The sequence below is a fragment of the Bos taurus genome, chromosome 8 (assembly GCF_002263795.3).
Source record: "Bos taurus isolate L1 Dominette 01449 registration number 42190680 breed Hereford chromosome 8, ARS-UCD2.0, whole genome shotgun sequence".
In the NCBI taxonomy this organism is placed as follows: domain Eukaryota; kingdom Metazoa; phylum Chordata; class Mammalia; order Artiodactyla; family Bovidae; genus Bos; species Bos taurus.
This window is the reverse complement of record NC_037335.1, coordinates 101577613-101603093: the sequence shown is the minus strand read 5'-3', so window position 1 is coordinate 101603093 and position 25481 is coordinate 101577613. Positions and strand designations below refer to the sequence as shown.

Genomic DNA, 25481 nt, shown 5'->3' with positions numbered 1-25481 from the left:
AAAGAGAGGCTCTTCAAAACAGTAAACTTTCTACTTGGAACACTAGAATAACCTCAAGTTCAGAGATATCAGGGGCAGGGAGAAGGAACTGATATGATGGTGCTGCTGCTGCTGCTAAGTTGCTTCAGTCGTGTCCGACTCTGCGACCCCATGGACGATGAGCTGGTAATTAATTCATGAGCTGCAAACATCTGCACCCATTCTCTGCCTTAGAAGTGGTGGATCCTGGATTTTTTCCTCCAAGTGAAAATTTTAAGTAAAGCTTATTTTTTACCAAATAAGATGAGAGTTATAATACCTGAGGCTCCCAGAGAAGGCACTGGAGCCAGAGAAAGTAGCCAGTGTACACTTTCTCCCTTCCACCCTCAAAACCATTAGAGCTAGGACCACTGAAACCAAATCTCTATTTACTGTTAAGAAAGCAGAGATTCTCACCTGGCCTTGGGAAATATATCCGAACTTCTTATTCTACATAGATGAAACTCTCATGTGAAAACTAACAGGCATTCAAAAAGCATGAAACAAATGAGGAAAACCAACAGAAGTATCATCCAATGCTACCAATAAACAAACGACCTGCTGATGAACGTGCTAATCAAGAAAGAAAAGAACTTTGCAATACCATAGTTGGGGGACTTCCCTGGCAGTCCAGTGGTTAAAACTCTGAGGTTTCACTGCAGGGGGCACAGATTTGATCCCTGGTCAGGGAACCCAGATCCTGCATGTCATGAGGGCATGGGCAAAAAAAGAAAGTTAAAATATGATAGTTGGTATACGTGAGGAAGTCAAGATATTCCATTTACAGAAATAAAGGCAGTCTATAAAAAGAAAGAGTTCTTGGAAATTCATGCTTGGGAAAAACATGAATGCGGAAATAAAAAAGTATTTCAACGGATGGACTGAAGAGCAGAAAAGGGATGAATGAAGACCAAATTGTGAACAGAAAGACTGTCAGAGCTGTCTTCCATATTCAGTGAATAAACACAAAGAAGATGATGAGAATAAAATAAATACTGAGCCCTGGAAGCTATAGGCAAACTTTTAGAAGCTGTCTACCATACATTCCAGAAGAGAGAAATAGAGTCAAGAGAACAGAAGAATCAATGAATCAAAAGGGAAAAAATGTCTCTGCTGAAAAAAGGCTCAAATCTACAAATTGAAAGGGTTCAATGAGTGCTGGGTCAGAATGATGAAAAACTACATCCTCATGAAATTTCTGAATTCCGAGGATAGACAGAAAACCCCCAAAGCTTGGGTTGAGCAGCACTAGAGACACATTACCTGGAAGGAATCAAATCAGTCTGTGGTTCTCATCAGCAACGCTAACACAGAAGACAAAATTCTAAGGAAAGATTCTTTTGAACCCAGCTTCTAGATGCTGTTACCCTATCATTTAATTATTGTGAATTCAGAATTCTCAACTCACTTAATCTTTAAGTAAATAAATGATGGGAACAAAAATCAAGATATATTTGGACATGCAAACGTTCTGAAAGTTTACCATCCAGGAACCACTTTCTGAAAGAGATACTCAGATGTACTAGAAGCTGAAGAAGAAGGAGGAAGAGGAGGAGCAGGAGGGTGAAATAGGAAGCCACAGGGCACAAAACTCAGCAGTTAGCAAAGAAATCAGTAAAACCTGTGGCTAAGCCCATTGTGAAATAATTGAGTACAGTATTTCTATTTTAAAGATTGTACTATTTGCTAAGGTCAGTGATTGGTCTTCACTGTTGGCTGGTTCTCATTAAGCAAGGCATAGCTCCATCAGCCTTCAGAGCTGTTGTGAGCTTCCTCAGCAACTGTGTCAGTCATGGTTAGATGTGCCCCACTTCTCAGGGCTGTGGGTGCCTGCAAAGGTCCTCAGGCCGATTCTTGGTCCGGAAATGGGCTGTCAGCAGGCTTCCTTTTGGGGTTTGTGGAACAAACATACCAACAGCTGAGGCATCCACTTGTGAGGCAGGTGACTCTGTGTGTGTGTGTGTGTGTGTGTGTGTGAGAGAGAGAGAGAGAGAGAGAGAGACTGGGTGGCAGAGCCCTAGTCTTGCTTGGTGTTACCCCTGCTACCAAGGGGAGGGGGAAGGGGCAAGGATGGGCCAATACTATGCCAGCTGCTCTCTGAACTTCAGCTGGAATGTCTGAAGTTTGCTTCCAAATCCACATCTTCCAGGGCTTTCCCTGGCGATCCAGTGGTTAAGGCTTTGCCTTCCAACACAGGAGGTGCAGGTTGGATGCCTGGTTGAGGAATTAATATCTCATATGCCTTGAGGCCAAAAACCAAAACATAAAACGTAAGCGATATTGTAACAAACTCAATAAAGACTTTAAAAATGGTCCACATTTTTAATACTGGGTGCTTGGGGCTAGTGCTCTGGGACGACCCAGAGGGATGGTATGGGGAGGGAGGAGGGAGGAGGGTTCAGGATGGGGAACACATGTATACCTGTGGCGGATTCATTTTGAACTTTGGCAAAACTAATACAATTTGTAAAGTTTAAAAATAAAATAAAATAAAAATGGTCCACATTTTTAAAAAATTCCAAATCTTCTATCAGAGTGCACTTAACAGTGTAAAGTGGGGAGGGGCCACTGTTCTGCTGAGTCATCCCTTCCCACCCATGTGTGCTTTGCTTTTCTGAGAACCCTGGTGTCCGGATGGCTTCTAGCACAGTCAAATGTAACAGCCAATAGTCTATTTGTTGCCCAAGCTCCACAAACTAACTGCTGGTAGGATGTTTGGTTTGTGTGTGTGTTCGGGGGAGGGAGAGGCGTGTGGAGGAAGGCAGGATAATCCGGCTTGTTATTTCTCCCATCGCAATGAAGTGTCTGAGAGTCATTGAACTTCTAAGAATGACAAGTTTACCTGCACTTGACTTAGAGATGGTCAGCAGCAGGGCTTTTCTCCATAGAGACAGGTTCCTGTTATTGGTCTGGACAAATCTGCTTAAGAGGTTGACTCCATCCTGGGAGGGTCAATGTGGCCTCTTACAGGTAGCCTGGCGATGTTCTCAGAGGTCACGTCAGCTAGGGATAGATGTGTGTGAGAAATGTGTGTGACGTGGAGTGTGGTGTTACAGAGGGGGCTCGCTTTTATCGTTTTCAAGCACTCACAGCTTTTATCGTTTTCAAGCACTCACAGTTTTTCAACCAAAGTAATTCAGAGGCTTCAAATATTTAAATTTGCAAGTTAATTTGCAAGTTAATGCCAACTTCAAGCAATAAGTTCTACACCAAAGCTTATCAAACTCATTACAATTATATATTCAAACCATTCCTGAAATACCCACAGATAAGCAATTTATTTACAAATTGCAGGCCTGCTAGTATTCCCAAGCCAGCCTCTGGAAAAAACAGTAAGTCATTTCTGGTTAGGAGTGTGATGACCAAGCAAGGGATTTTTCCAGGAAAGTTCCAAGATATTTGGTATCCAACCTCCCTGCCTCCCTTTTCCTTCTGGCTCTGTGTCATGTCTGGATGAGAACCCACCAGGCAAACACCAAGCTTTATATTGTAAGGAGACACACTGAAGAGCAGCCTGGGGGGAAATGCGAGAGACACTAGAACCAGTCTTCACTTTCCATTTGCCCATACTTCTCTTCTCCACACTCCTGCCTGCCTCACAGGCCGCTCAGGGCTCTCTGGGAATCCCATCCATTTATGTCTCAGGGGTTGGGGGATGGGGCTTTCCAAGGGATCTTTCCTATAATTCTGATTTGTCAAGATCCAAAGTTAATGGGGGGGAGTCCTATATGTTAGCGCCTGCCTGGTAAAATAAAATAGGTACCCACATTTTTTTCTCATTGACTTTTAAAAATCATTTTCATCATGTTTAAATGTACAGCTCGGTGGCATTAAGTACATTCATCTTGTTTGCAACCATCACCACCATCCACCCACAGAATTTTTCATCTTGCAAAAGTGAAACCCTCTACTAATTAAACATCAAGTTCCCATTTCCCTCTTCTCCAAACTCCTTCTACTTCTGTCTCTATGAATTTTCCACCTTATATAAGTGGAAACTAATAGTTCAGTTCAGTTCAGTTCAGTCGCTCAGTCGTGTCCGACTCTTTGCAACTCCATGAATCGCAACACACCAGGCCTCCCTGTCCATCACCAACTCCCGGGAGTTCACTCAGACTCACGTCCATCGAGTCAGTGATGCCATGCAGCCATCTCATCCTCTGTCATCCCCTTCTCCTCCTGCCTCCAATCCCTCCCAGCATCAGAGTCTTTTCCAATGAGTCAGCTCTTCACATGAGGTGGCCAAAGTACTGGAGTTTCAGCTTTAGCATCATTCCCTCCAAAGAAATCCCAGGGCTGATCTCCTTCAGAATGGACTGGTTGGATCTCCTTGCAGTCCAAGGGACTCTCAAGAGTCTTCTCCAACACCACAGTTCAAAAGCATCAATTCTTCAGCATTCAGCTTTCTTCACAGTCCAACTCTCACATCCATACATGACCACAGGAAAAACCATAGCCTTGACTAGCCGGACCTTTGTTGGCAAAGTAATGTCTCTGCTTTTGAATATGCTATCTAGGTTGGGCATAACTTTCCTTCCAAGGAGTAAGTGTCTTTTAATTTCATGGCTGCAGTCACCATCTGCAGTGATTTTGGAGCCCCCCAAAATAAAGTCTGACACTGTTTCCACTGTTTCCCCATCTATTTCCCATGAAGTGATGGGACCGGATGCCATGATCTTCGTTTTCTGAATGTTGAACTTATAGTACTTACCCTTTTTTAACTGGCTTATTTCACTTAGCATAATGTCCTCAAGTTTCATCTACAATGTAGCATGTGTCAGAATTTACTTCCTTTTTCTTAAGATTTTTTTTTAATGTGGACCGTTTTTAAAGTCTTTATTGAATTTTTTACAATATTGCTTCTGCTTCATTTGTTAAAAATCTTATTATTATTATTTTTTTTTTGCCAAAACTTCAGCCATTTGGGATCTTAGTTCCTCCACCAGGGATCAAAGCCTTATTCCCTGCATTGGAAGGCAAAGTCTTAACCACTGGATGGCTAGGGAAGTCCCTACTTCCATTTTAAGGTCAAATAATATTCCATTGTATGTCTCTACTACATTTTGTTTATCCACCCATCCTTTCATGGACATTTGGATTGCTTCCATCCTCTGGCTCATGTGAATAATGCTGCTGTGAACATGGGCATTCTTTGTTGTCACAGAATGTTTTGATTGTGTAGCAAGATGTATTAAAATAGACTTCAGTATTTCTTAGACTTCGATGATGGGAAACAGGAATAAGTTAGGAAGCTGTCTGGATTATGTACAGGAGACTGCTTGATGTCCCTTAAGATCACTTCCACAATATTGGTCAGTAAACCTCAATATTTTAGGTAGGATTTAAATATTTCATTAATTATATGAAGGCTCACTGATGAGTAAATTACTGTAAAAAACTTTTTAAAGAGAAGTTTAAAGTATTTAAGTGTGGAAAATGATAGTTTTTCTGGAGAGCCAGGAAACTGGCATTTGGTGGCCTGAAGCGTGAAGAAGGGGCAGATTATAGTGAACAATATGTACACAGATGAGGAAAATAAAATGCTTTGAACTAGGAAGAAGTGTACTTTTCATTTTTTTCAACAATTCTTACACATTGGTACTGGAGTAAATTTGAAAATATTATAATATCTGTACATTATATTAATATGTACAAAAGCTATGCATATAATTAAAAAACTTTTAAAATCACATGTATTTAAAAAATTTTCCCCTTTATCTCCCATCTCTTTTAGTGGACACTTTTGTGGAGGCCGTGTGGCAAATCTAATCCAACGCAGTTTTCAAAGCTATCTCGTTCACTGATGTCATTTTTTCCTGTTTGAAAGCACTACTGCATACTTACTCGGGTGTGTATCTCTCTGGACATTTTATATTTTACTGGGATTTAGGAGATAGAAGAGAGAGCTCTTTCAGAATTTATGATGTCATCTTGAAACCCAAAGTCATTTTTTTCTTTGATGAAGTCATTAAAATCTTGATATCATGGGAAAAAAAGGTTCTCTGTAAATTCTCTTTTACAAGACAGTAGTGTACTGACCGTGCTCTCTTAAAAGAAGCACATTTTTCTTAAGCTAAATATTTTCTTGGTAATAATCTCACTGCCAAAATTAATTAACACTGGTTCAATATTCTCTTTTAATTCTAGAGACAAGTACTAATAAGATAATTTTTCATTGTGTGACTCCATGAACTTACCATTGGGTAGGATGTAGTTTGTTTTTACAAAAAATATTTGTTTGAAAACAAAAAATCAGTCAATAAAAAGAACTGAGGAAAGTCACACAATCTAATGTAGGATATAAGTGCATCATGTATTTTACTAACATGAAATTTTCAAAATTTAGAAAGACTCCAAGCTTCTAATTCAGGAGACACAGGTTTGGGGAGCTAAGATTTTACATGCCACGAGACTCAGCCAAAAGATTAAAAAAAAAAAAAATTTAAAAAACCCCAAATGGTGCACAATCCTCTAGAATAAAATAATCTTCAGAAGGGCTACTACAGAACACCTAAGACCCCATTGAAAAGACACCCAGTAATCTGTTGTCCATTTCCAAGTTTTGGATACTTTTTCCCTGACATCACCAATTAAAAATGTATATGGCTTCCCTGGTGGCTCAGATGGGAAAGAATTTGCTTGCAATGTGGGAGACCTGGGGTTCATTCCTGGGCTGGGAAGATCCCTGGAGGAAGGCATGGCAACCCACTCCAGTATTCTTGCCTGGAGAATCTCCATGGACAGAGGAGCCTGGGGAAGTGGGGGTGGGGTTTACAGCCCATGGAGTCGCAAAGAGTTGGACCCGACTGAGTGACTAAGCACAACCACAATAACCTCTACACATACACGTATTTATAAACACATGTACACAAATGTATTAAAATGTATGTATTTATTTGGCATGGGAGCATGGCAGAGAAGAAGAGGTATAGGTTGGTGAAAATGTCCTGAATGTATTTTTGTTGAAACAATGACATGATTTGAAAGTTCATGGAAAGCGGAGCTTAAAGGCACTGTCTAAATAATAGGAGATAGCTTGCACTACCTGCCCTGTTCATAGTACTCCCCAAAGCAGGCTCTTATCTTTGCTAAGCAAAGAATAATTAGCAAGGAAGCCTGATGCAAAGGGCCTAGGAAGTTTATTTTTAACCACTTCTTTTTAAGGCTGCACAGCAAGTTGAACCCTTATATGGGTGTGGTCCTGGGTGGTTAGGGTGAGAGCAAGCCCATGGCACAGAGACAAAGCCAGTGAGGATATGGGTGAAGAAGTGGAGGGGGCCGCTGCTCTTGGGGTGCTCCACAGACACCTAAAAACGGACACCTCAAGCTGAAAACGTTCAACCTGGAACTTATTTTTTCTTTCCCTGCAGCCAGCCTCTCCCTATCCCAGCTTGCCACAACTCCTTTTGTGTGATTCCCACTGCCATCAACCCAGCTGCCCAAACCGAAAGTTTCGGTGACATTTGTAATTTCTCTTTGCTTGTCCACCACAGTCCACTGGTCATAAGATCCAGTGGATTCCACCCAATACTACTCTCACTTGTTACTTCCCTCCACACTCAGAGCCACTGCTCCGCTCCGGGTCGTGTCCTCTCTTGCCTGGATCTCTCAACCAGCTCTGGGCGGGCTCCCTGCCTCCCGGGCCACTTTCCCAGTCCTAGAGCCAACCGGGGAGACTTTCCTGATGAGATCCCGGTGATGGCTTCTCAGCAACCTCCTTTCCTGGGTTTATGAGTTCTTCTTTATCTCCGCAGCTCACTGCCTCTCTCCAACTGTCCGTTCTCCCTCTAAGGAGGTCTCCCTCCCCATTTCTAGAATGCGCGCTCTCTAGTCTAGCCCCACGCCTCTCACCGCTTAGATTCCTCTCTGGCCCTTCTCACCCCCAGGTCTTCGCTTACATCTTCCTGAAGCCTCTCTGACGCCCCAAGCTGACTGTCCGCGGAGTAGCAGGAAGTCCTACCAGCTCTGAAGCCACTGACGGTCTTGTCGCCTGGTCAAGCCTGTCGCCAGGGTGCCGTGGACCGACGGGCTTCTCGCCCTTGGAGCTCCAGCCACCTCACCCAGCTCTCTTTCAGCTCCTGAAAGATTCCTGTTCCTTCTGCCCCTCACCCCTCTTCCTTTGCCACCCCGGGAGTGCCTCCCTGAGCCCCTAGGATCCCGCCATCGTTCCACAGGCTTAGGGCACGGGACACGTTTTCTCCCGGGCAGTCGGGAACTCTACGTTCGGGGGTGTCACTAGGCCGGGCCCGCCGGGTGTCCCTGGGCCCGCAGCGCCCGGCGCGCAGCAGGTGCACGGCCGGTGCAGGAGCGATTGCTTGAAGGAGCATTCTCCGGGGCGCGGGCCTGCTGGGGAGGAAGGGCCCGCGCGCCGCTCCCCAAGCCCGGGACCCCGCGGCACCCTCTGCTCCCCCGTGCGGCGCCGGAAGCGCCCAGCCCGGTCCCCTCCCCGGGGCGCCAGCCGCCTTATCTCGGCGCCTCGGGGCCGCAGGAGGAGTCCAGGCGCGCCGGGAAGGAGGCGGCGGCGGCATGGCCAGGGGACCCTGGGGCGTCGGCATTCCGCTAGGCCGCCTGCTGCTGCCGCTGCTGCTGCCGCTCAACCTAGCCCGAGGCGCGCCCCGAGCGTGGAGCCAGGACGGTGAGTGCGGGCGGGGAGCGGGCGCGGCGCTCCCCCGCCCCTGGGCCGGGCTGGCGCGGAGTCCGGGAGTGGGGCTCAGGTCGGAGATCGGGAGGGCGGGGCTCCGCGATACTGGTGGGCTTTCCCGGCTGCCTTCCCCGCCCCCGCACAGGGGCTGCGGGGAGCTGAGTGCCCTGCGGCCGGGTCCGCGGCCCCCGGGGACCTGGCGCGAGCCGGGGCTAGGCGCGAGCGGGGGTGGGGGGCGGGGTGGGGGCGCCCCCTGGGAGAGCCGCGCCCCGCGCGAGAGGGCGTGGAAGGGCGTTCCGCCTGCACTGTCACGCTTCCGGCCCCGCTGTGGCTTTTGCGCGACAAATTCTTGACCCTGGAGCAGTTTTCTTCCTGCCTTTTAATTTTTGACATTTGATGAAGAACCGGGTGCTAATATGGTGATAAAGAAGTGTAAGGAAGTTTATGGGAATAAAGCACTCATTAATCAGTTGATTCATTTAACAGATGAATGGTCCTTGAATAGTTTTCTTGAGAAGGATGTGAGGTCCCTGTGCTGGCCCTCATTGACCTCATAGTCGTGTCCGACTCTTTGCCACCCCATGAACTGTAGCCGGCCTGGCTACTCTGTCCATGGGATTCTCCAGGCAAGAATACTGGAATGGGTTGCCATGCCCTCCTCCAGGGGATCTTCCCAACCCAGGGATGGAATCCAGGTCTCCCTCATTGCAGGCATTTTCTTTATGTCTGAGTCACCAGGAAGCCCATTCTGGAGAAGACTCAAGCAAATAATCCATTTCCAGGCAGTTGGAGTAGTAGCTTGCCAGGCTCCTCTGGTCATGAAATTCTCCAGGGAGTGGGTTGCCAGTTCCTTCTCCAGGGGAATCCTCCCAACTCAGGGATCGAGCCCTGGTCTCCTGCATTACAGGCAGATTCTTTACTGCCTGAGCCACCAGGTAAGCCCTAGAATCCCATCAGTGCTCTGAAAAGTTGAATGGTCAGAAGAGGGAGAGACTACATTTGAATAAGGGAATCCGGTGGCACCGTGGATGAGGTGACCCTTAAATGGGGCCAAAAAAAGTAGGTAATATTCGATATGGGAAGCTGAGGAAAAGGCATCCCAGCTCATCACAGAGGGCACAGTCAGCTCTCCACTGAGAATGAATGAGTGAATGAATGAAATCCCAGATGGAGGGGACAAAGTAAGAAAGCGCGTGGAGACACAAAAGCACAGGGTCTGCATTTCCGTTTGACTGATGTGTAGAAGGTGGGTGGAAAATGGGGGCAGAACAGCAGGTTGGAGTTCACCAGAAGGCAGTGCGTTGTAGTTGGCAGACTCAGGCATTTAGACTTAGATGCTTCTGGGCAGTGAGAAGCCATTGATAATCACTGCAGGTTTAGTACAGGGAGTGAGTGATATAAAAAATGGTACAAGGGAGACTCTTCGGTTGGTCCAGTGGGTAAGACTCCACGCTTCCACAACAGAGGGCATGGATTCAACCCCTGACTGGGGAACTAAGATCCCACATGCCAGGCAGTGCAACCGAAAAAAGAGGTATAAGGAAAGCGTCTAGCTTCCCTAATAAAAAGAAACAGTCATCCTGTGAAGTGAAGTGAAGTAAATGAAACAGTCATCCTGTAGTGGATGGCAAATACCATGTAAGGAGATGCTCAGAGACTCTGTGGCTCCTACTCTTGTTCCCCCCAATTCTCTTCACCTCGGGACTTTCACTATCCCCGGATGGTATTTTTCTTGGTTGGTGAATCTTCTGAAGTGCCCCCCCCCCCCCCCCGCTTTTTTTTAACATCAGATGCTCTGATGGGCTTTCTAACTTCCTTCTCTAACTTGGTCTCCCACAGCAGTGTAGATAAAAGCTTGCAGATGCTTGGAGCATACTTCAGAATCTCTATGTGAAGACAGTAGCCTTGGAAACTGTCCGCTGTGTTCCCATTGACTTGCTGGGTTCAGATGTTGACCGAAGTAACTACATAAGCCCAGCCATCTGCAACTGCTTAACTGCTGTGGTGTGAATCTTGGGAAATGGAAGTCAGGGTTGAAGTTGAGCCTCCTCTCCTTATGTCAACATTTTCCCATCCTTTACAACCGTGGAGAACCTGGTGTGATCAAGGGCAGGTTTCCTTGCGGTAGATGGTGTGGGAACTGACTGGAGGCTTACGGGCTGTTGAGGAAGTTGTTACATCTGTTCTAAAAGTCCTGACTCTTGGCCCCACAGTCATAACAGCAGGAAATGAGGACTGTGTGTAGATGATAAGGTGGAAAGGGAAGGACTTAATGACAGATGTTAAGGTTCAAGCGAACCAAAGAGGGAAGATGGAACAATACAGGTTTGGGACGGGTTGATTTGGTATATGGTTCTATAGTGCTATAGTGCTCTGTCGTGTCCTACTCTTTGCGACCCCGTGGACTGTAGCCCACCAGGTTTCTTGCCTGATTTCCCTGGAGTGGGTTGCCATTTCCTGCTCCAGGGATCTTCATGACCCAAGGATTGAACCTGCTTCTCTGCATCTCCTGCATTGGGCAGGCAGGCTCTTTACCACTAGTGCTACCTGGGAAGCCCCATATGGTTCCATTGTTGTTCAGTTGTTAAGTCATGTTTGACTGTTTGTGACCCCATGGACTGCAGCACACCAGGCTTCCATGTCCTCACTATTTCCCGGAGTTTGCTCAAACTAATGTCCGCTGAGTTCGTGATGCTATCCAACCATCTTATCCTCTGTACCCTCCTTCTCCTCCAGCCCTCAGTTTTTCCCAGCCTCAGGGTCTTTTTCAATGAGTCAGCTCTTCATATCAGGTGGCCAAAATTTTGGAGTTTCAACTTCAGCATCAGTCCTTCCAATGAATATTCAGGGTTGATTTCCTTTAGGATTGACTGGTTGGATCTCCTTGCAGTCCAAGGGACTCTCAAAAGTCTTCTCCAATACCACAGTTTGAACGCATCAGTTCTTCGGCCCTCAGTCTTCTTTATGGTGCCACTTTTATATATGGTTCTATAGGAGGACAAAAAAAGATTTAGGAAGAAAGATGCTTCGTTGTTTTGGAGATCCTGAATTTGAGATGATGTTAGGAATTTGGAGAGATGAAATCAACAGGGAATTGAGGCTGTGGACAGTAAGTGTCTGCAGTGATGGTGACTCAGTGGTCACTTGAAGCCTTGAGGTTGATAAGACTAAGAGGACCGAGGACAGATTCTTTTTGGTTTTTGTTTTTTTCCAATTTTTTAATTATTTATTTTTAATTGAAGGATAATCACAATATTCTGTTGATTTCTTCCATACATCAACATGGATGTTCCCTTCCTCGCGAGCCTCCCTTCCACCTCCTGCCACATCCCACCCCTCTAGGTTGTCACAGAGCCCCAGTTTGAATTCCCTGAGTCATACAGCAGATTCCCACTGGCTATCTACTTTACATATGTTAGTGTATACGTTTCCACGCTACTCTCTCCATTCGTCCCACCCTCTTCTTCCTACCCATAAATGTATTGACAAGTCTGTTCTATTTTTGCATCTCTACTGCTACCATGCAAAGAACCTATTCATCAGTACCATTTTTCTAGGTTCCATCGATATGTGTTAATATACGATATTTGTTTTTCTCTTTCTGACTTACTTCACTCTGTATAATAGGCTCTAGGTTCATCCACCTAATTAGCACTGACTCAAATGCGTTCCTTTTTATGGCTGAGTAATATCCCATTGTATATATGTACCACAGCTTTTTCATCCATCTGTTGATGGATACCTAGGTTGCTTCCATGTCCTAGCTATGTAAATAGTGTTGCAATGAACAGTGGAGTACATGTGTCTTTTTCATTTATGGTTTTCTCAGGGTATATGCCCAGTAGTGGGGTTGTTGGATCATATGGTAGTTTTATTCGTAGTTTTAAAAGAAGTCTCCATACCGTCTTCCATAGTGGCTGTATCAATTAACATTCCCACCAACAGTGCAAGGGGGTTCCCTTTTCTCCACACCCTCTCCAGCATTTATTGTTGGTAGAGTTTTTTGATGATGACCCTTCTGACCAGTATGAGGTGATATGTCATTGTAGTTTTGATGTGCGCTTCTCTAATAGTGAGTGATGTTGAGCTTCTTTTGATGTGTTTAGTAGCCTTCGAGGACAGATTCTTGGAAACACTAAGTTCAGATGGTACACGTGGAGGAGAAGGAGCAGCGCCCACATAAGTCAAAGGAAGACTGAACTAGAAGAGCATCAAGGAAACCAGGAGAATGGGAGCCAAGGGCATGGAGACTGAGAACAAGTCTTTAGTTTTGGTGACTCTGTCAGTGGGAGCCAGAGCTAGCTGAGCAGTGAGAGTGAGAGCCAGATGCTGCTGCTGCTGCTGCTAAGTCGCTTCAGTCGTGTCTGACTCTGTGCGATCCCATAGGGCTCAAATGAATGCAGGACCTTGACTGCAGAGTAGATACTCTTTAAAGAAGATTGAAGCAAATAGGAGATTGTGTTCAGTTGGGCTGGCCAGGTCAGTGCAAGATATTCTTTTTTTTTGGCCAGGAGAACAGTGGTAAAGCTGTCTCCAGCACATTTTATTTTTACTTTTTATTGGACTATAATTACCTTACGATGCTTTGTTAGTTTCTGCTGTACAATGAAGTGAATCAGCTGTATGTATGCATATATCCCCTCCCCCATAGACCTCCGCCCCACTCCTGTCCCTCTAGGTCATCACAGAGCGTGAGCTGAGCGTCTTAAGCTTTATAGCAGCTTCTCACTAGCTATCTGTTTTGCACATGGTAGTGTATATACGTCAATCCTAATTTCCCAACTCATCCCATCTTCCCCTCCCTCCTGTGTCCACGTATCTGTTCTCTACATCTGTGTCAGTATTCCTGCACTGGAAAGAGGTTCATCAGTACATCTAACACATTTTAGAATGAGATGAATTACCCAGTAGAGTGAGAAACTGAAAATGTAAAAAAAAAAATGAGACTTACTGGAGAAGGTCGAAAACAAAGGTGGTCTACAAGTGGAAAGCTTCATCAGGAGAGGGGAAGGAAGGAGAAGAATGGAGACCTGCTCTTGCCTTCCCCTACAACTGGCTGCTTAGTGAGTGCTGTGCAGTTTTCAAAACCAGCCCAACTGTCCTCCTTCTTGGAGGCCCCTTGGAGTTTTCCAGTTCCTTTTGCAGGACCAGAGACACCACACACACGCCTCTGTGCTATATTGTGTGGGACACTACACACTTAAGGAAGTATCTGTACATACACATATGTACACATACATATCTATATAATACCTTTGCCCTATACGCTTACACCATATTGCAGTGTAATTGTTTACTAGTGTGAGAGGTCCTTGTGAGTAGGGACTGTGGCTTGTATTCGGAATCTGGTATGGAAATAAATGAAGACTACTCCATGAGAATAGGCAAAGGCTGTTTATATAGAGCTTCCTCTAGCAAGAGAGTCAGCCATCATCTCTTATGTTTGTCAGAGACTCAAAGACAGGCTGGGGAGTGTCACAACTTGACAGCGGAAAAGGGAAGTCTTCAGGTGTGCCCCCGTTGGCTGGAGGATGTTGCCATGGGGAAGCTGGAGATGGCTTCCCTCTAACAGCAGGCGTCCCATTGGTTAGGGTAGTGTATTTGGCTTTCTCTGATTGGCCCTAAGTTTGAGGCATGGGCAAATATTAGGGAAACTGGCCAATACTGATTAAATCCTGATGACTTGGCTGTTACAGAGGTGGTTTGACTTACTAGACCAGTGGTTGCAGGTTGTAGGTCAGAGTTCTGTTTTTATGTATGATCTAGCCATTGTCCATTTGTATTTTCAGTCTCTCACTGGTAACATTGCTAAATTATATTTAACTGTCATCCAAGATGCTCCACACAGCCTTTGACTGTGTGGATCACAACAAACTGTGGAAAATTCTCAAAGAGATGGGAATACCAAACCACCTCACTTGCCTCATGAGAAACCTGTATGCAGGTCAAGAAGCAACAGTTAGAACAAGACATGGAACAACACACTGGTTCCAAATCGGGAAAGGAGTACGTCAAGGCTGTATATTGTCACCCTGCTTATTTAACTTCTATGCAGAGTACACCATGCGAAATGCCAGGCTGGACAAACCACATGCTGGAATCAAGATTGCAGGGAGAAATATCAATAACCTCAGATATGCAAATGATACCACCTTTATGGCAGAAAGCAAAGAGGAACTAAAGAGCCTCTTGATGAAGGTGAAAGAGGGGAGTGAAAAAGCTGGCTGAAAATTCAAATTCAAAAAGCTAAGATCATGGCATCCGGTCCCATCACTTCATGGCAAATAGATGGGGAAACAATGGAAACAGTGAGAGACTTTATTTTCTCGGGCTCCAACATCACTGCAGATGGTGACCACACCCATGAAATTAAAGGATGCTTGCTCCTTGGAAGAAAAGCTATGACCAGCCTAGACAGCATATTAAAAATCAGAGACATTACTTTGCCAACAAAGGTCCATCTAGTCAAAGCTATGATTTTTCCAGTAGTCATGTATGGATGTGAGAGTTGGACCATATAGAAGGCTGAGTGCCGAAGAATTGATGCTTTTGAACTGTGGTGTTGGAGAAGACTCTTGAGAGTCCCTTGGACTGCAAGGAGATCAAACCAGTCAATTCTAAAGGAGATCAACCCTGAATATTCATTGGAAGGACTGATGCTGAAGCTAAAGCTTCAGTACTTTGGCCACCTGATGCAAAGAGCCAATTAATTAGAAAAGATGCTCATCCTGGGAAATATTGAAAACAGGAGGAGAAAGGAATGACAGAGGACAAGATGGTTGGATGGCATCGCCGATTCGATGGACATGAGTTTGAGCAAGCTCCAAGAGACGGTGAAAAACAGAGAAGCCTGGCGTGCTGCAGTCCGTGGGGTTGCAAAGAGTCGGACATGACTGAGCGACTGAACAACAAAAACAACAACAAAGATGCTTCAGGGAGGAGAGAGTGGAGGAGCGGAAGTCAGGCAGCCTGAGTGGGAGGAAGGTGTGAGATGGTAGTAGACAGAGCAGGAGGGTGTTGGTGGGTGGGTGAGGTGCCAAGCCCTAGTGGAGCAGAGAGGTTAGTAATGGGTGAGGAGGGCTGGAACCAGTCAGTCCTGTTTCTTAACCTTTCCCTGCTATTGCTCCGAGTCTGGGAGTGGCTGAGGAACCTGTTGGCTCAGGCCCTTTGGGGTTGGGGAAAGCCAGGGGTTGGGCAGAGGCCTTGAGAGGCTTGGGGAGTGATGGTGGAGGGGGTCGGGGAAGTTGTTATGGTATGAAGGGCGCTGATTTCCCGAATCTGCATCCCATAGGCTTAGTTTTCACTCTGTCATCGTGAATCACAGCCGCACATACTCTGTTCAGAGTGAGAAGAGGAGGAAACAGGGGGAAATGGAAGGAGTGCCTTGTTTTGGAGTGACTTACAGTCACTCAAAGTAACAGAGCAGGATTAGAGCTGACAAGGCCGATTCCCACCGTGGCCTGTCTTCCTTCTCCAGGAACTTGGCTCTTAGGGCCTATTCTCAGCTTCTGGTCAAATCCTAAAATGGGCTCTTAGGTCTCTGCAGCCCAAGGTAGCAAGTGGCCTGTTGGCCTTAGGTCTGCAAAGGGGACGGGGCGGGGGGTGAGGTGGGGGTGGGGTTGAATATGGATTACAGAAAAAAAAAAAAAAAAAAAGGTATGCAGCTTGCTGGAGAATGTGAGGCAGCCTGTTTGTGGGTGACACTCAGGACATGAACCTTAGGGTGTGGCTGCTTTGCTCAGAGTTCCGAAGCACTGATGTTGGGACACTTGGCATGGGTTGGTTCCTGGTCTGGAGGCCAGGTGTGGCGGTCCTGCTGCAAGTTGGTCTCGGTTAAAGAGGAAGGTGGACAGAAGAAGGCAAAAGGGCCAGTGCAGCTGTGGGCTGATAGTCATTTAATGCAAGGAAAGGTTGTAGGTTCTTGACTGGGAATGGCAGCCTTGCACTGAGGGGAGAGGGAGTGGCCCATGGTTCCCACTGCCCTGCGAGGACTATACTGCTTGAAAGAGTAGAGTGTGCTCTGTCTTGGTGGATTTTTAATGCAGAGGCTATTTTGTTTGTTTGTTTTTGTTTTCCTGTCAGGCATGTTGGAGAGGAGAGACTACAAGATCTCTCACGTTCCTTCTGTCTCCGGAATTTGATGCAGTCTCTTAGGAGCTGTGCGATTTTCTGTGGTACTGTGGAAGACTTGGGAATGCTTTCTCTTCCTGAGCGTCGGCCCCCCTTTGCTTTCTTCCTCAGGTCATCTGATCTGTTTCCACATGTCTCCATGAGTGTGAGAGACAGGATCTCAGGCAGGGGGTGCAGTGGGCTGGTCTGGTGAGCGGCTGGGGAGTAGATCACGATTTGAATCCAAGCACTCCATTTGTGCTTTTAAAACTTCCTTCTTCTCTTGACAGTGGACAAAATCTGCTTTGTCACAGTCCATCTGCTGTTGTTTCAAGGGTGCATGTAAGTTGTTGCTTGAATTTTGAAATACGAGCTGGCAGCCTCCACTCCATCCCGAGGTCTAGGTGTCCGTGTGCAGTGACATGGAGAGGAGGGAGGGGTAAGCAGAGCTGAAAGGGTGAGGAAGCTGAACTTACAACTTCTGAGTCAGATGTTACTCAGAAGGCTGAGAGGATGTGGGAGGTGGACAGGGAGTGAACAAGGAGGTACTATGGTTCCCAGAATATCAACCCCCTGAATAGGCAGGCATCTGTCTACACGATATTTCTTTGGGTTTTTGTATCAGTGCAGCTCTCCATGACTCTTTATTAGTATAATTGGGAGCTGGCTAGCTGTCAGTACCTTCATTTATTCATTAATGAAGAGCTGTTGAGTGGATGTTACAATAATGCCTGACATATTCTAATTGCTTTATGCGAATGAACTCATTTACTCTTCAACCCACAAAACAGCCTGTAGGTTTATTTTCATCCTCGGATTACAGATTTACAGGAAACTGAGGCACAGGATTGTCAAGGATTCCTCAGCTAGCTAGTGGCCAAGCTAGGACTGTAGCCCAAGTGATCTGTCTTAACCCTGCTCTGAACCAGGGTGTCTCAGACCAGGCACTGCCTCATGCATGACTTGTTTCTAACAACAATAACAATATCTATGGAAAGAGATATAAATATTCATGGAAATTAGCTCTTTGTCTAGTGCTTGAAAGCTCCTGAAGCACTGATATTTCTCATTTAGTCCTCGAAACGTGATCTCCATCTGAAAGATTAAAACCAGATCTCTGACAGTTTCCTTGCCTACGATCCCATAATCAGGGAGCAAGAGAGAAAACCCCAATTGAGATTGAGACACTGGTGCTCTCATTGTTGGATGTAGTTTTAGCTGACTTAGTCACTGCCGAGTAGAGAAGGGAAGTGAGTCTCGGGTGGCAGCCCTCAGCTGAGAGATACAGTAATAGTAACAGAGAGTACCTGTCAGGTGTATCCTCTTAGACTTTTGGAGTTTGCATTCTCCTGTTGCTCTGCCAGTAATTCTAGGCATCCCTAGGCCAAGGGGAAGGTGGCGGGGGGGTGTCCCTCACCTCTGTAGTAGTCACCTCGGTTACTGCGTTGCAGCCACCTCTCTGCTGTCCTAAGCAGAATCTGCTGAAGACAGAAGTCACGTCATCCTTCATGTGGCTGTGGAGCTGCGCCTTGACACAGTTCCTCTCGCCACCCCTGTCCCCAGGTAACAGCAAAGGCACAGTGACCTGGGCCCTGGCCTGGAGGATTCTGTTGGGTTATTCTCTCTGTCATGTTGGTCCCACGGCTGAGCTGCGCCTCAGTCCAGACTTGGTGAAAGATGTCTTTGGTATTGCCTTTTCTTTCCCCAGGGTCCTTGATAGATTGAGACTTCTTCTGGTGGCTCAGTTGGTAAAGAATCCGCCTGCAGTGTGGGAGACCTGGGTTTGATTACTGGGTTGGGAAGATCCCCTGGAGAAGGGAAAGGCTACCTACTCCAGTATTCTGGCCTGGAGAAGTCCATGGACTGTGCAGCCTATGGGGTTGCAGAGTCAGACACAACTGAGCAACTTTCACTTTCACTTCTGGGAGCTTCTTAGAAATGCAGATTCTCAGGCTCTGCCCACACCCAAACCCAACACTTCAGATTCTGTTTTAACAAGTTCTCCAAATAGGGTGACCAATTATCTTGGTTTGCACCCAACTGAGGGGTTTCCTGGAACAGGGGACTTTTAGTATTAAAACTGGGTTGAATTGGTTACTTTGTCTCCGGTGATTCTGGGTGTTTGTGTGACTGCAAATGTTTATTATTGTTTTAAGTTGCTAAGTTTTGGAGTAATTCATTAGGTAACAGTAAAAAACGGACTGAACAACTAACACTTTTTTTTCAAGAAGGAATAAATATGTGATTAATGTCTGCAAAATTTAACATTGTTAAATTTTAAAATCACTTTGTAAACTAATTGTGTACATTTATGCTCTTCTCCAGTGGTTCTTTTTTAAGATGAATTAATTGTCCGTTGTTCTGTGTCTCTGCTGCTGCGCGCAGGCTCTCTCTCCTTGCAGTGAGCAGGCGCTATTCTGTTGGCGCTGCTCTGGCTTCTTACTGTGGCGGCTTCTCTTGTTGCGGAGCCCACAGGCTCTTGGGCTTCCGTAGTTGCCGACCGTGATCTCGGTAGTCGTGGCTTTCAGGCTCTAGAGCTCGGGCTCAGTCGTTGTGGCACAGAGGCTTAGTGCTCTCCAGCATGTGGAATCTTCCGGGACCAGGGCTGGAACCGGTGTCCCCTGCGTTGGTAGGCAGAGTCTCAACCACTGGACCACAGGAGAAGCCCTCTAGTGATTCTTAACTGAGCTAGGAGCTGTTGATCGGTGGATGCTATTGTGTGGTCAGAAGCAGCCCCAAACCCACCCCAGCCGCTGCCCTTCCTTGTACCGAGGTTGTGCTTCCTACCCCTTTCTTTAGGATAGGTTTCTTCCCCACTCCTGCCACAAGCAGTTAGCACTCAGAGGCTCTCCCTACTAGGCCCTGCAGAGTGGGCTAATTATGGCTGAACAAGAGGCCTCCGTTGAGGTCCCACTTTCTCTGGAAACCACTTGCTCTTCTGCAGGTGGTATGGGAAGCCTTTGGTAGCCTGGCACACATCTTGTGTATTAAAAATGGTTAAATAGATTTACCCCATATTGGTGGACATTTAGTGTGGGGACTCATCTTTCCCTTCAACTCTGTCTGTTGCTCATATAACTGGAACCTTCCTGGTGCATTTTTCCAGGTTGTAAAGTTCCATCTTATGCCAGGGTTAGTTAGAGGATCTGGGCATTTAACTACTCCTCCATATTTTCCACTTATTCCTTAAATTCTCAGGCCCTACCCTTTATGTTTGCATTCTGAGGCACTTAGGGACCTCATTCCTGAGCCTTTCTGGTTGACTTTTATTTATTTTTATTTTAATTATTCTTTTTTTCCCTCCTTCCCTCTTTCTTCCTTTCTCCCTTCCTTCCTTTCTTTTTTCTTTCCTTTTAATTCTTCCTCTCAGTCAATTCCCACATGTCCATCTCTTTCATCTTCTGAAATATTGTCAGCATCCTTGGCTGCTGTCATCTTCTCTTCCAGGGTTTATACCTTCTTGGTCCTTTAATGTCATTTTTAAATTTGGGGGTGGAGGGTTGTGAGTGTGTTTAATCTGCTGTGTTTAATTGAAAGTCTTTCATTTGTAATTTAAAAGAAATTATTTATGTATTTTAGTTGTATGTTTGTATATATACTCTTTTTTTTTCTTTACCAATCTTGAATTTGACTACTAGTCTTTATGATGGGCTGACTTTGGCAAAAGTTTTTTCAAGGAATTTGAATATATTTTCTAATTTTTTAACATCGTTTTACTAAGTCCTAACTCCCCTATCCCACAGCCTCTATTTGTTTTTTCTTTCTTCAAGCTTCTTGCATTAAAATTATATTTTCCCCCATCCCCTCCTTGGCTGCCTGCTTTTCTTTTTTCTTTTAAAGTATATAAAAACATGTCAAACTCAGCTTTTCTGAAGTAGATAAGCTTTTATGTCTGGTATTAAACATTTCAATGTTGATATCCTCTTTTTGCTCCAATAATTATTTAGGAGACTATTCTGTAGTTTACAAGAAGGCTTACTTTTGGGGATGCAAGTCTTATGTTTTATCTTGTAACTTTATTATATTATTACATGGTAGTCAGTATGACCTATATAATTTCTAACTTTTTAAAGTTTGTTGCATTTTTCTTTAAAGTTTGGGATATAATAAAATTTGTAAATATCCTTTGGTTAATTTAGTACTTCTTAGTGATAAGCATGGCTTGTCTCATTTTTGTGTTGTATTTTGTTTAAAAAAATAAAAAGCAAGCCTGATTAAGAATATTTGTATGTCGCCCTTTCTTGGTTGGTTTCATGCCTAGAGCAGTCTGTGGGCTCTTTATTACCTGGGTAGTAATGGAGCCAAGACTAAGGTGAAATTCCATGCTGAAATGTTCTCCTTCCTAGGTCAACTCCTGATATTACAGACACTGGGAGTGCAATATAATATTCCCACAAAGCCTCGGCTAGAAATTCTTGTTTGATCTTGGGCCATGTATCGCCATCTGGTAGATCTGGATGTTTCAGGAATTTAAGCCCCAAACATTTTTGCTCCTTATCTAAATAATTGGGATCTGGTGATCCTCCTGGGACTGGTTATTGTCTCACTGATATTTAAAACACATTTGCCACTTTTTCCCTAAAAGCAAAATGGATAGGGCAGTAGATGAGTACCTCTCCCCTCCATTTGCTTTTTAAAAATAACGTGCTGCGATTCATGGGGTCGCAAAGAGTTGGACACGACTGAGCGACTGATCTGATCCGATCTGATTGTAGTTTATTTTATTTTTTGGTCATGCTGCACAGCTTGCAGGATCTTAATTCCCCCACCAGGGGTTGAACCTATGCCCCCTGCAGTAGAAGCATGGAGTCTTAATGCCCAGGGAATTTCCCCATTTGCTTTTTAAGTTGTAGGCAGTAGGACTGTAGGTGCCTTTATCCAGTTGGCCAATAAAAATATACTGAATGTTTTTACCCCGCCATAATGATATGTGGGCAAATGACATAATTCCTGTCCTTGAGAAGCTCATTCATAATAACAAGCTGAGAAGACAGAGATGGAATAGAATATATTGACAAATTAACATGTTTGATATGGGAATGTATAAGCATTAGGAGAGCACAGAGGAAGATACATTTAATTTTCCTAAAGAATGAAGGAATGTGGACCACCCTAGGGAGAGTGGGGTCTTGAAATGAGAATAGGTGCTAGTTGGCCAGAGAGGGAAGGATAGACATTCTAGCTGAAGGAACATCATGACTAGGGCATGAACTAAGACAGTGGGTAGCATGTTTGTGTGGGAAAGAGCAGTTGGCCTCTTTCCTGGAGAACACTGTATATTTGAGTTTGGAAGCATTGAGGCTTACAGAAGTTAGTCTGGGGTTACACTTATGGAAGCACTGAATACCAGGTAGAAGAATTTGCACTCTACTTGTGGGGAGTGGGCAACCACTGCAGATTTCTAAGGATGAAATAAGGTCTTTTGTTGTTGTTCAGTCACTAAGTCACGTCCAACTCTTTGCCCCTCCATGGACTGCAGCACACCAGGCTTCCCTGTCCTTCACTGTCTCCCAGAGTTTGCTCAAATTCATGTCCACGAGGCTATCCAACCATCTCACCCTCTGCTGTCCTTTTCTCCTTTTACCTTCAGTCTTTCCCAGCATCAGAGTCTTTTCATTGAGTCAGTTCTTGGCGTCACGTGGCCAAAGTATTAGAGCTTCAACTTCAGCATCAGTCCTTCCAATGAATATTCAGGGTTGATTTCCTTTAGAATTGACTGGTTTGATCTCCTTGCAGTACAGGGGATTCTCAGGAGTCTTCTCCAGCACCACAATTCAAAAGCATTAATTCTTGGGTGCTCAGCCTTTTTTATGGTCCAACTCTCACACTCATATATAACTACTGGAAAAACCATAGCTTTGACTAGACAGACCTTTGTTAGGAAGTGATGTCTCTGCTTTTTAATATACTGTCTAGATTTGTCATCACTTTTCTTCTCAGGAGCAAGTGTCTTTTAATTTCACGATTGCAGTCACCATCTGCAGTGGTTTTTGAAGCCAAGAAAATAAAATCTGTCACTGCTTCCACTTTTCTCCTATTTACCATGAAGTGATGGGATCTGATGCCATGATCTTGGTTTTTTGAATGTTGAGTTTTAAGCCAACCTTTTCATTCTCCTCTTTTATCCTCATCAAGAGGCTCTTTAATTCCTTTTCACTTTCTGCCACTAGAGTGGTATCATCTGCATTTTTGATGTTATTGATTTTTCTCCTTGCATCTTGATTCTGGCTTGTGCTTCATCCAGCCCAGCATTTTGCGTGATATATTCTGCATAGAAGTTAAACAAGCAGGGTGACAATATATAGCCTTGACGTACTCCTTTCCCAATTTGGAACCAGTCCATTATTCCATATCAAGTTCTGTTGTTTCTTCACCTGCATACAGGTTTCTCAGGAGGCAGGTAAGGTGGTCTGGTATTCCTATCTCTTTAAGAATTTTCCACAGTTTGTTGTGAACCACACAGTCAAAGGCTTTAGCGTAGTCAATGACAAAACTGGTCCCCTGGAGGAGGAAATGGTATACCACTCCAGTATTCTTGCTGTGAGAACCCCCCATGAACAGTATGAACAGTATGGAATAAAATCAACCCTTTATAATTTTGGTATTCAAATGTTGGTTCTCCATTGTAAATGTCTGCTACCAAAAATGTGACTCATCTAGAGTACATTATTGAAATGTTCTTTTCCTGATATATGCAATTTATGATTCAGATTTCCATTCGGATATCTGTGCCACTTGCCATGAACATGCTACTTGCTTGAAAAGAGAAACAACAAGCATCTGTATCTGCAAATATGGATTTGTGGGCAATGGGAGGACTCATTGTATTGGTAAGTTCTGACTCTTGGCTAAGTTGAAAACTTCATCAAGAAACAAGATTCTCCAGTATTAAAGAGTTGGTGTCCTTGGGGGGAAAACATTGTTATTGTTCATGTGCTTTTATTATAAGAAGTTTTATCAATTACAGTAAGTCTCTGTTTTAGTGTTTGGATATATCATTTCTTTAGCATTTACAAGGAATTATCCCTCGTGTTAGAGATCACTGAACTTGAAACTCTGGGAACTCTCTGACCTAACACAGATATGAAATCTGTTTTTAAGTCTTGGGTTTAACTTAGCAATTTGAGTGAGTATTGTCTTTTTAAATTTCTCTAGTTGTTTTGACAGAAAACTATTTTTATTAGTACCATGAGGAAAAACAAAGCACAATTGCCTATTGAACTTTTCTGGCTGATAGGTGAAATACTGTTTCTTTGAGTCTTATGTCTACCAAAATCCATCCTTCAAATTTTTTATAGTTGTGACCCTTTAAGCTCTTGGATGACTTACAGAAATACACATACCTTTAGACTAGAAGTATCTGAAATTATTTTTTGTCTCAGAGAATCCACCATGCCATAAGAGTCAGATAATATCCAGCTTCAAGCCCAATTCAGAGAGAGAGAGTTCCATAGCAACTTTACGGTAATGGATGTTAGGATAATCATGGTTTTCTCCCAGCATCCATGTTACCTGCAGTGAACATATGGATAGTTTTGCCTTGTAGCTGTGAATTGACAGTGTATACAACCTCACTGTGGTATCTTTTTTTTTTTTTTTTTTGCTTCCTAAAGAAAAATAACAATTAAATCCTGAGTTCAAAAACTCATATTCTACTTCACAGGTACATGTTTTCACAATCACACAACTTTGCTTGTTCCTGCAGGCTGGAGTTGGGCCTTCCTGACCCTCTCTGTTTAGGATAAAAACACTACATACTACATATTCCAATAACTGGTGTGCTGAGACCACACCATACGTTGCAGGTTAGATCACAGATGTGCCAATGCTAAGTCATGGGACCTAAGAACTCTAGAATCTCCTGCAAACCCATATGTCCCTTCTGATGAAGTCTGCAGGGGAGCTATGCCGCAGGAACAATAGCAAAGGGATGTTCCATCTTATGGGCAGGTGGACTTGCGTCTGAAACCCCCGTGCCCTGCTTAGTAAGCCAGGACACTTGACCCGGCTATGGCTTGAGGGTCCATTTTGCCTCTCTGTGTTCTTAGTCAGATCTTTTAACCACAGATAGTTTTAATGATGAATAGATTTAAGTAAAATTTAAAAAGATAATATAAGGGAAATGAAAGAAAAAACCTACCAGATTTTGAACGGAGTGTGGGGTGCTCTTGGGTTAGCAGGAATTGTGTGCAATTGTGAGAGGCAATTGAACTGTTGTGAGTGGACCAGTAGTGTAATAAAACACTAAGTGACAAAAAACTCCAGTTTCTCAGCAGATGATATCCTCCCCGCAAAAAACTAGCTGGATAGATCACCTCTCAAAGGATGTAAGAGAAATTGGCCACAGGAGTTTCCTCTGATGGTATAGTCTAAGGCAGAGTGAGTGAATTCTAACCTGGGGGCCAGACTTCATTGCTGCCTGTTTTTGTAATAGGGTCTTAATTTGTTTACTGACTCTCTGTGCTTTTATGATCCAAAGTATGGATGAGCAGTTGCAACCGGAGACCCATGACTGGCCTGTGACAGAAAAAGTTTGCTGACCCCTGAGCTGGAGGACAGGAGGGAGGTTTATGTTCATTTGACATTGATGTCAAACGATTGAATTAGAAATAGTCAGGGCAGGTCCTGTGGTCTCATCCCAGGTTCCAGCCCCTCCTCACTGGGTGCTTAACATTGTTTATATGGATCACTAAGGATCAGCAGGAGCTGCTTC

The 25481-nt window shown here is 44.6% G+C and overlaps 1 protein-coding gene across 7 annotated transcripts in view; it reads left to right on the top strand.

The window, feature by feature from the left end:
- SUSD1 (sushi domain containing 1) overlaps positions 1 to 25481 on the top strand; it is a 154855-nt gene that overhangs the window by 11025 nt on the left and 118349 nt on the right. For 2 of the 7 annotated variants that reach the window (XM_059889560.1, XM_059889561.1), the window contains 3 exons: positions 5753 to 5866; positions 7905 to 8653; positions 23479 to 23598. In XM_059889560.1, the coding sequence (XP_059745543.1) occupies positions 8545 to 8653; positions 23479 to 23598 (229 nt within the window). In that variant the 5' untranslated portion in view covers positions 5753 to 5866; positions 7905 to 8544. Of the gene's footprint in view, positions 1 to 5693; positions 5867 to 6893; positions 8654 to 23478; positions 23599 to 25481 lie in introns of those variants that run through there. The other 5 variants (XM_059889562.1, XR_009495750.1, XM_059889563.1 and 2 more) reach the window with 5 other exon arrangements.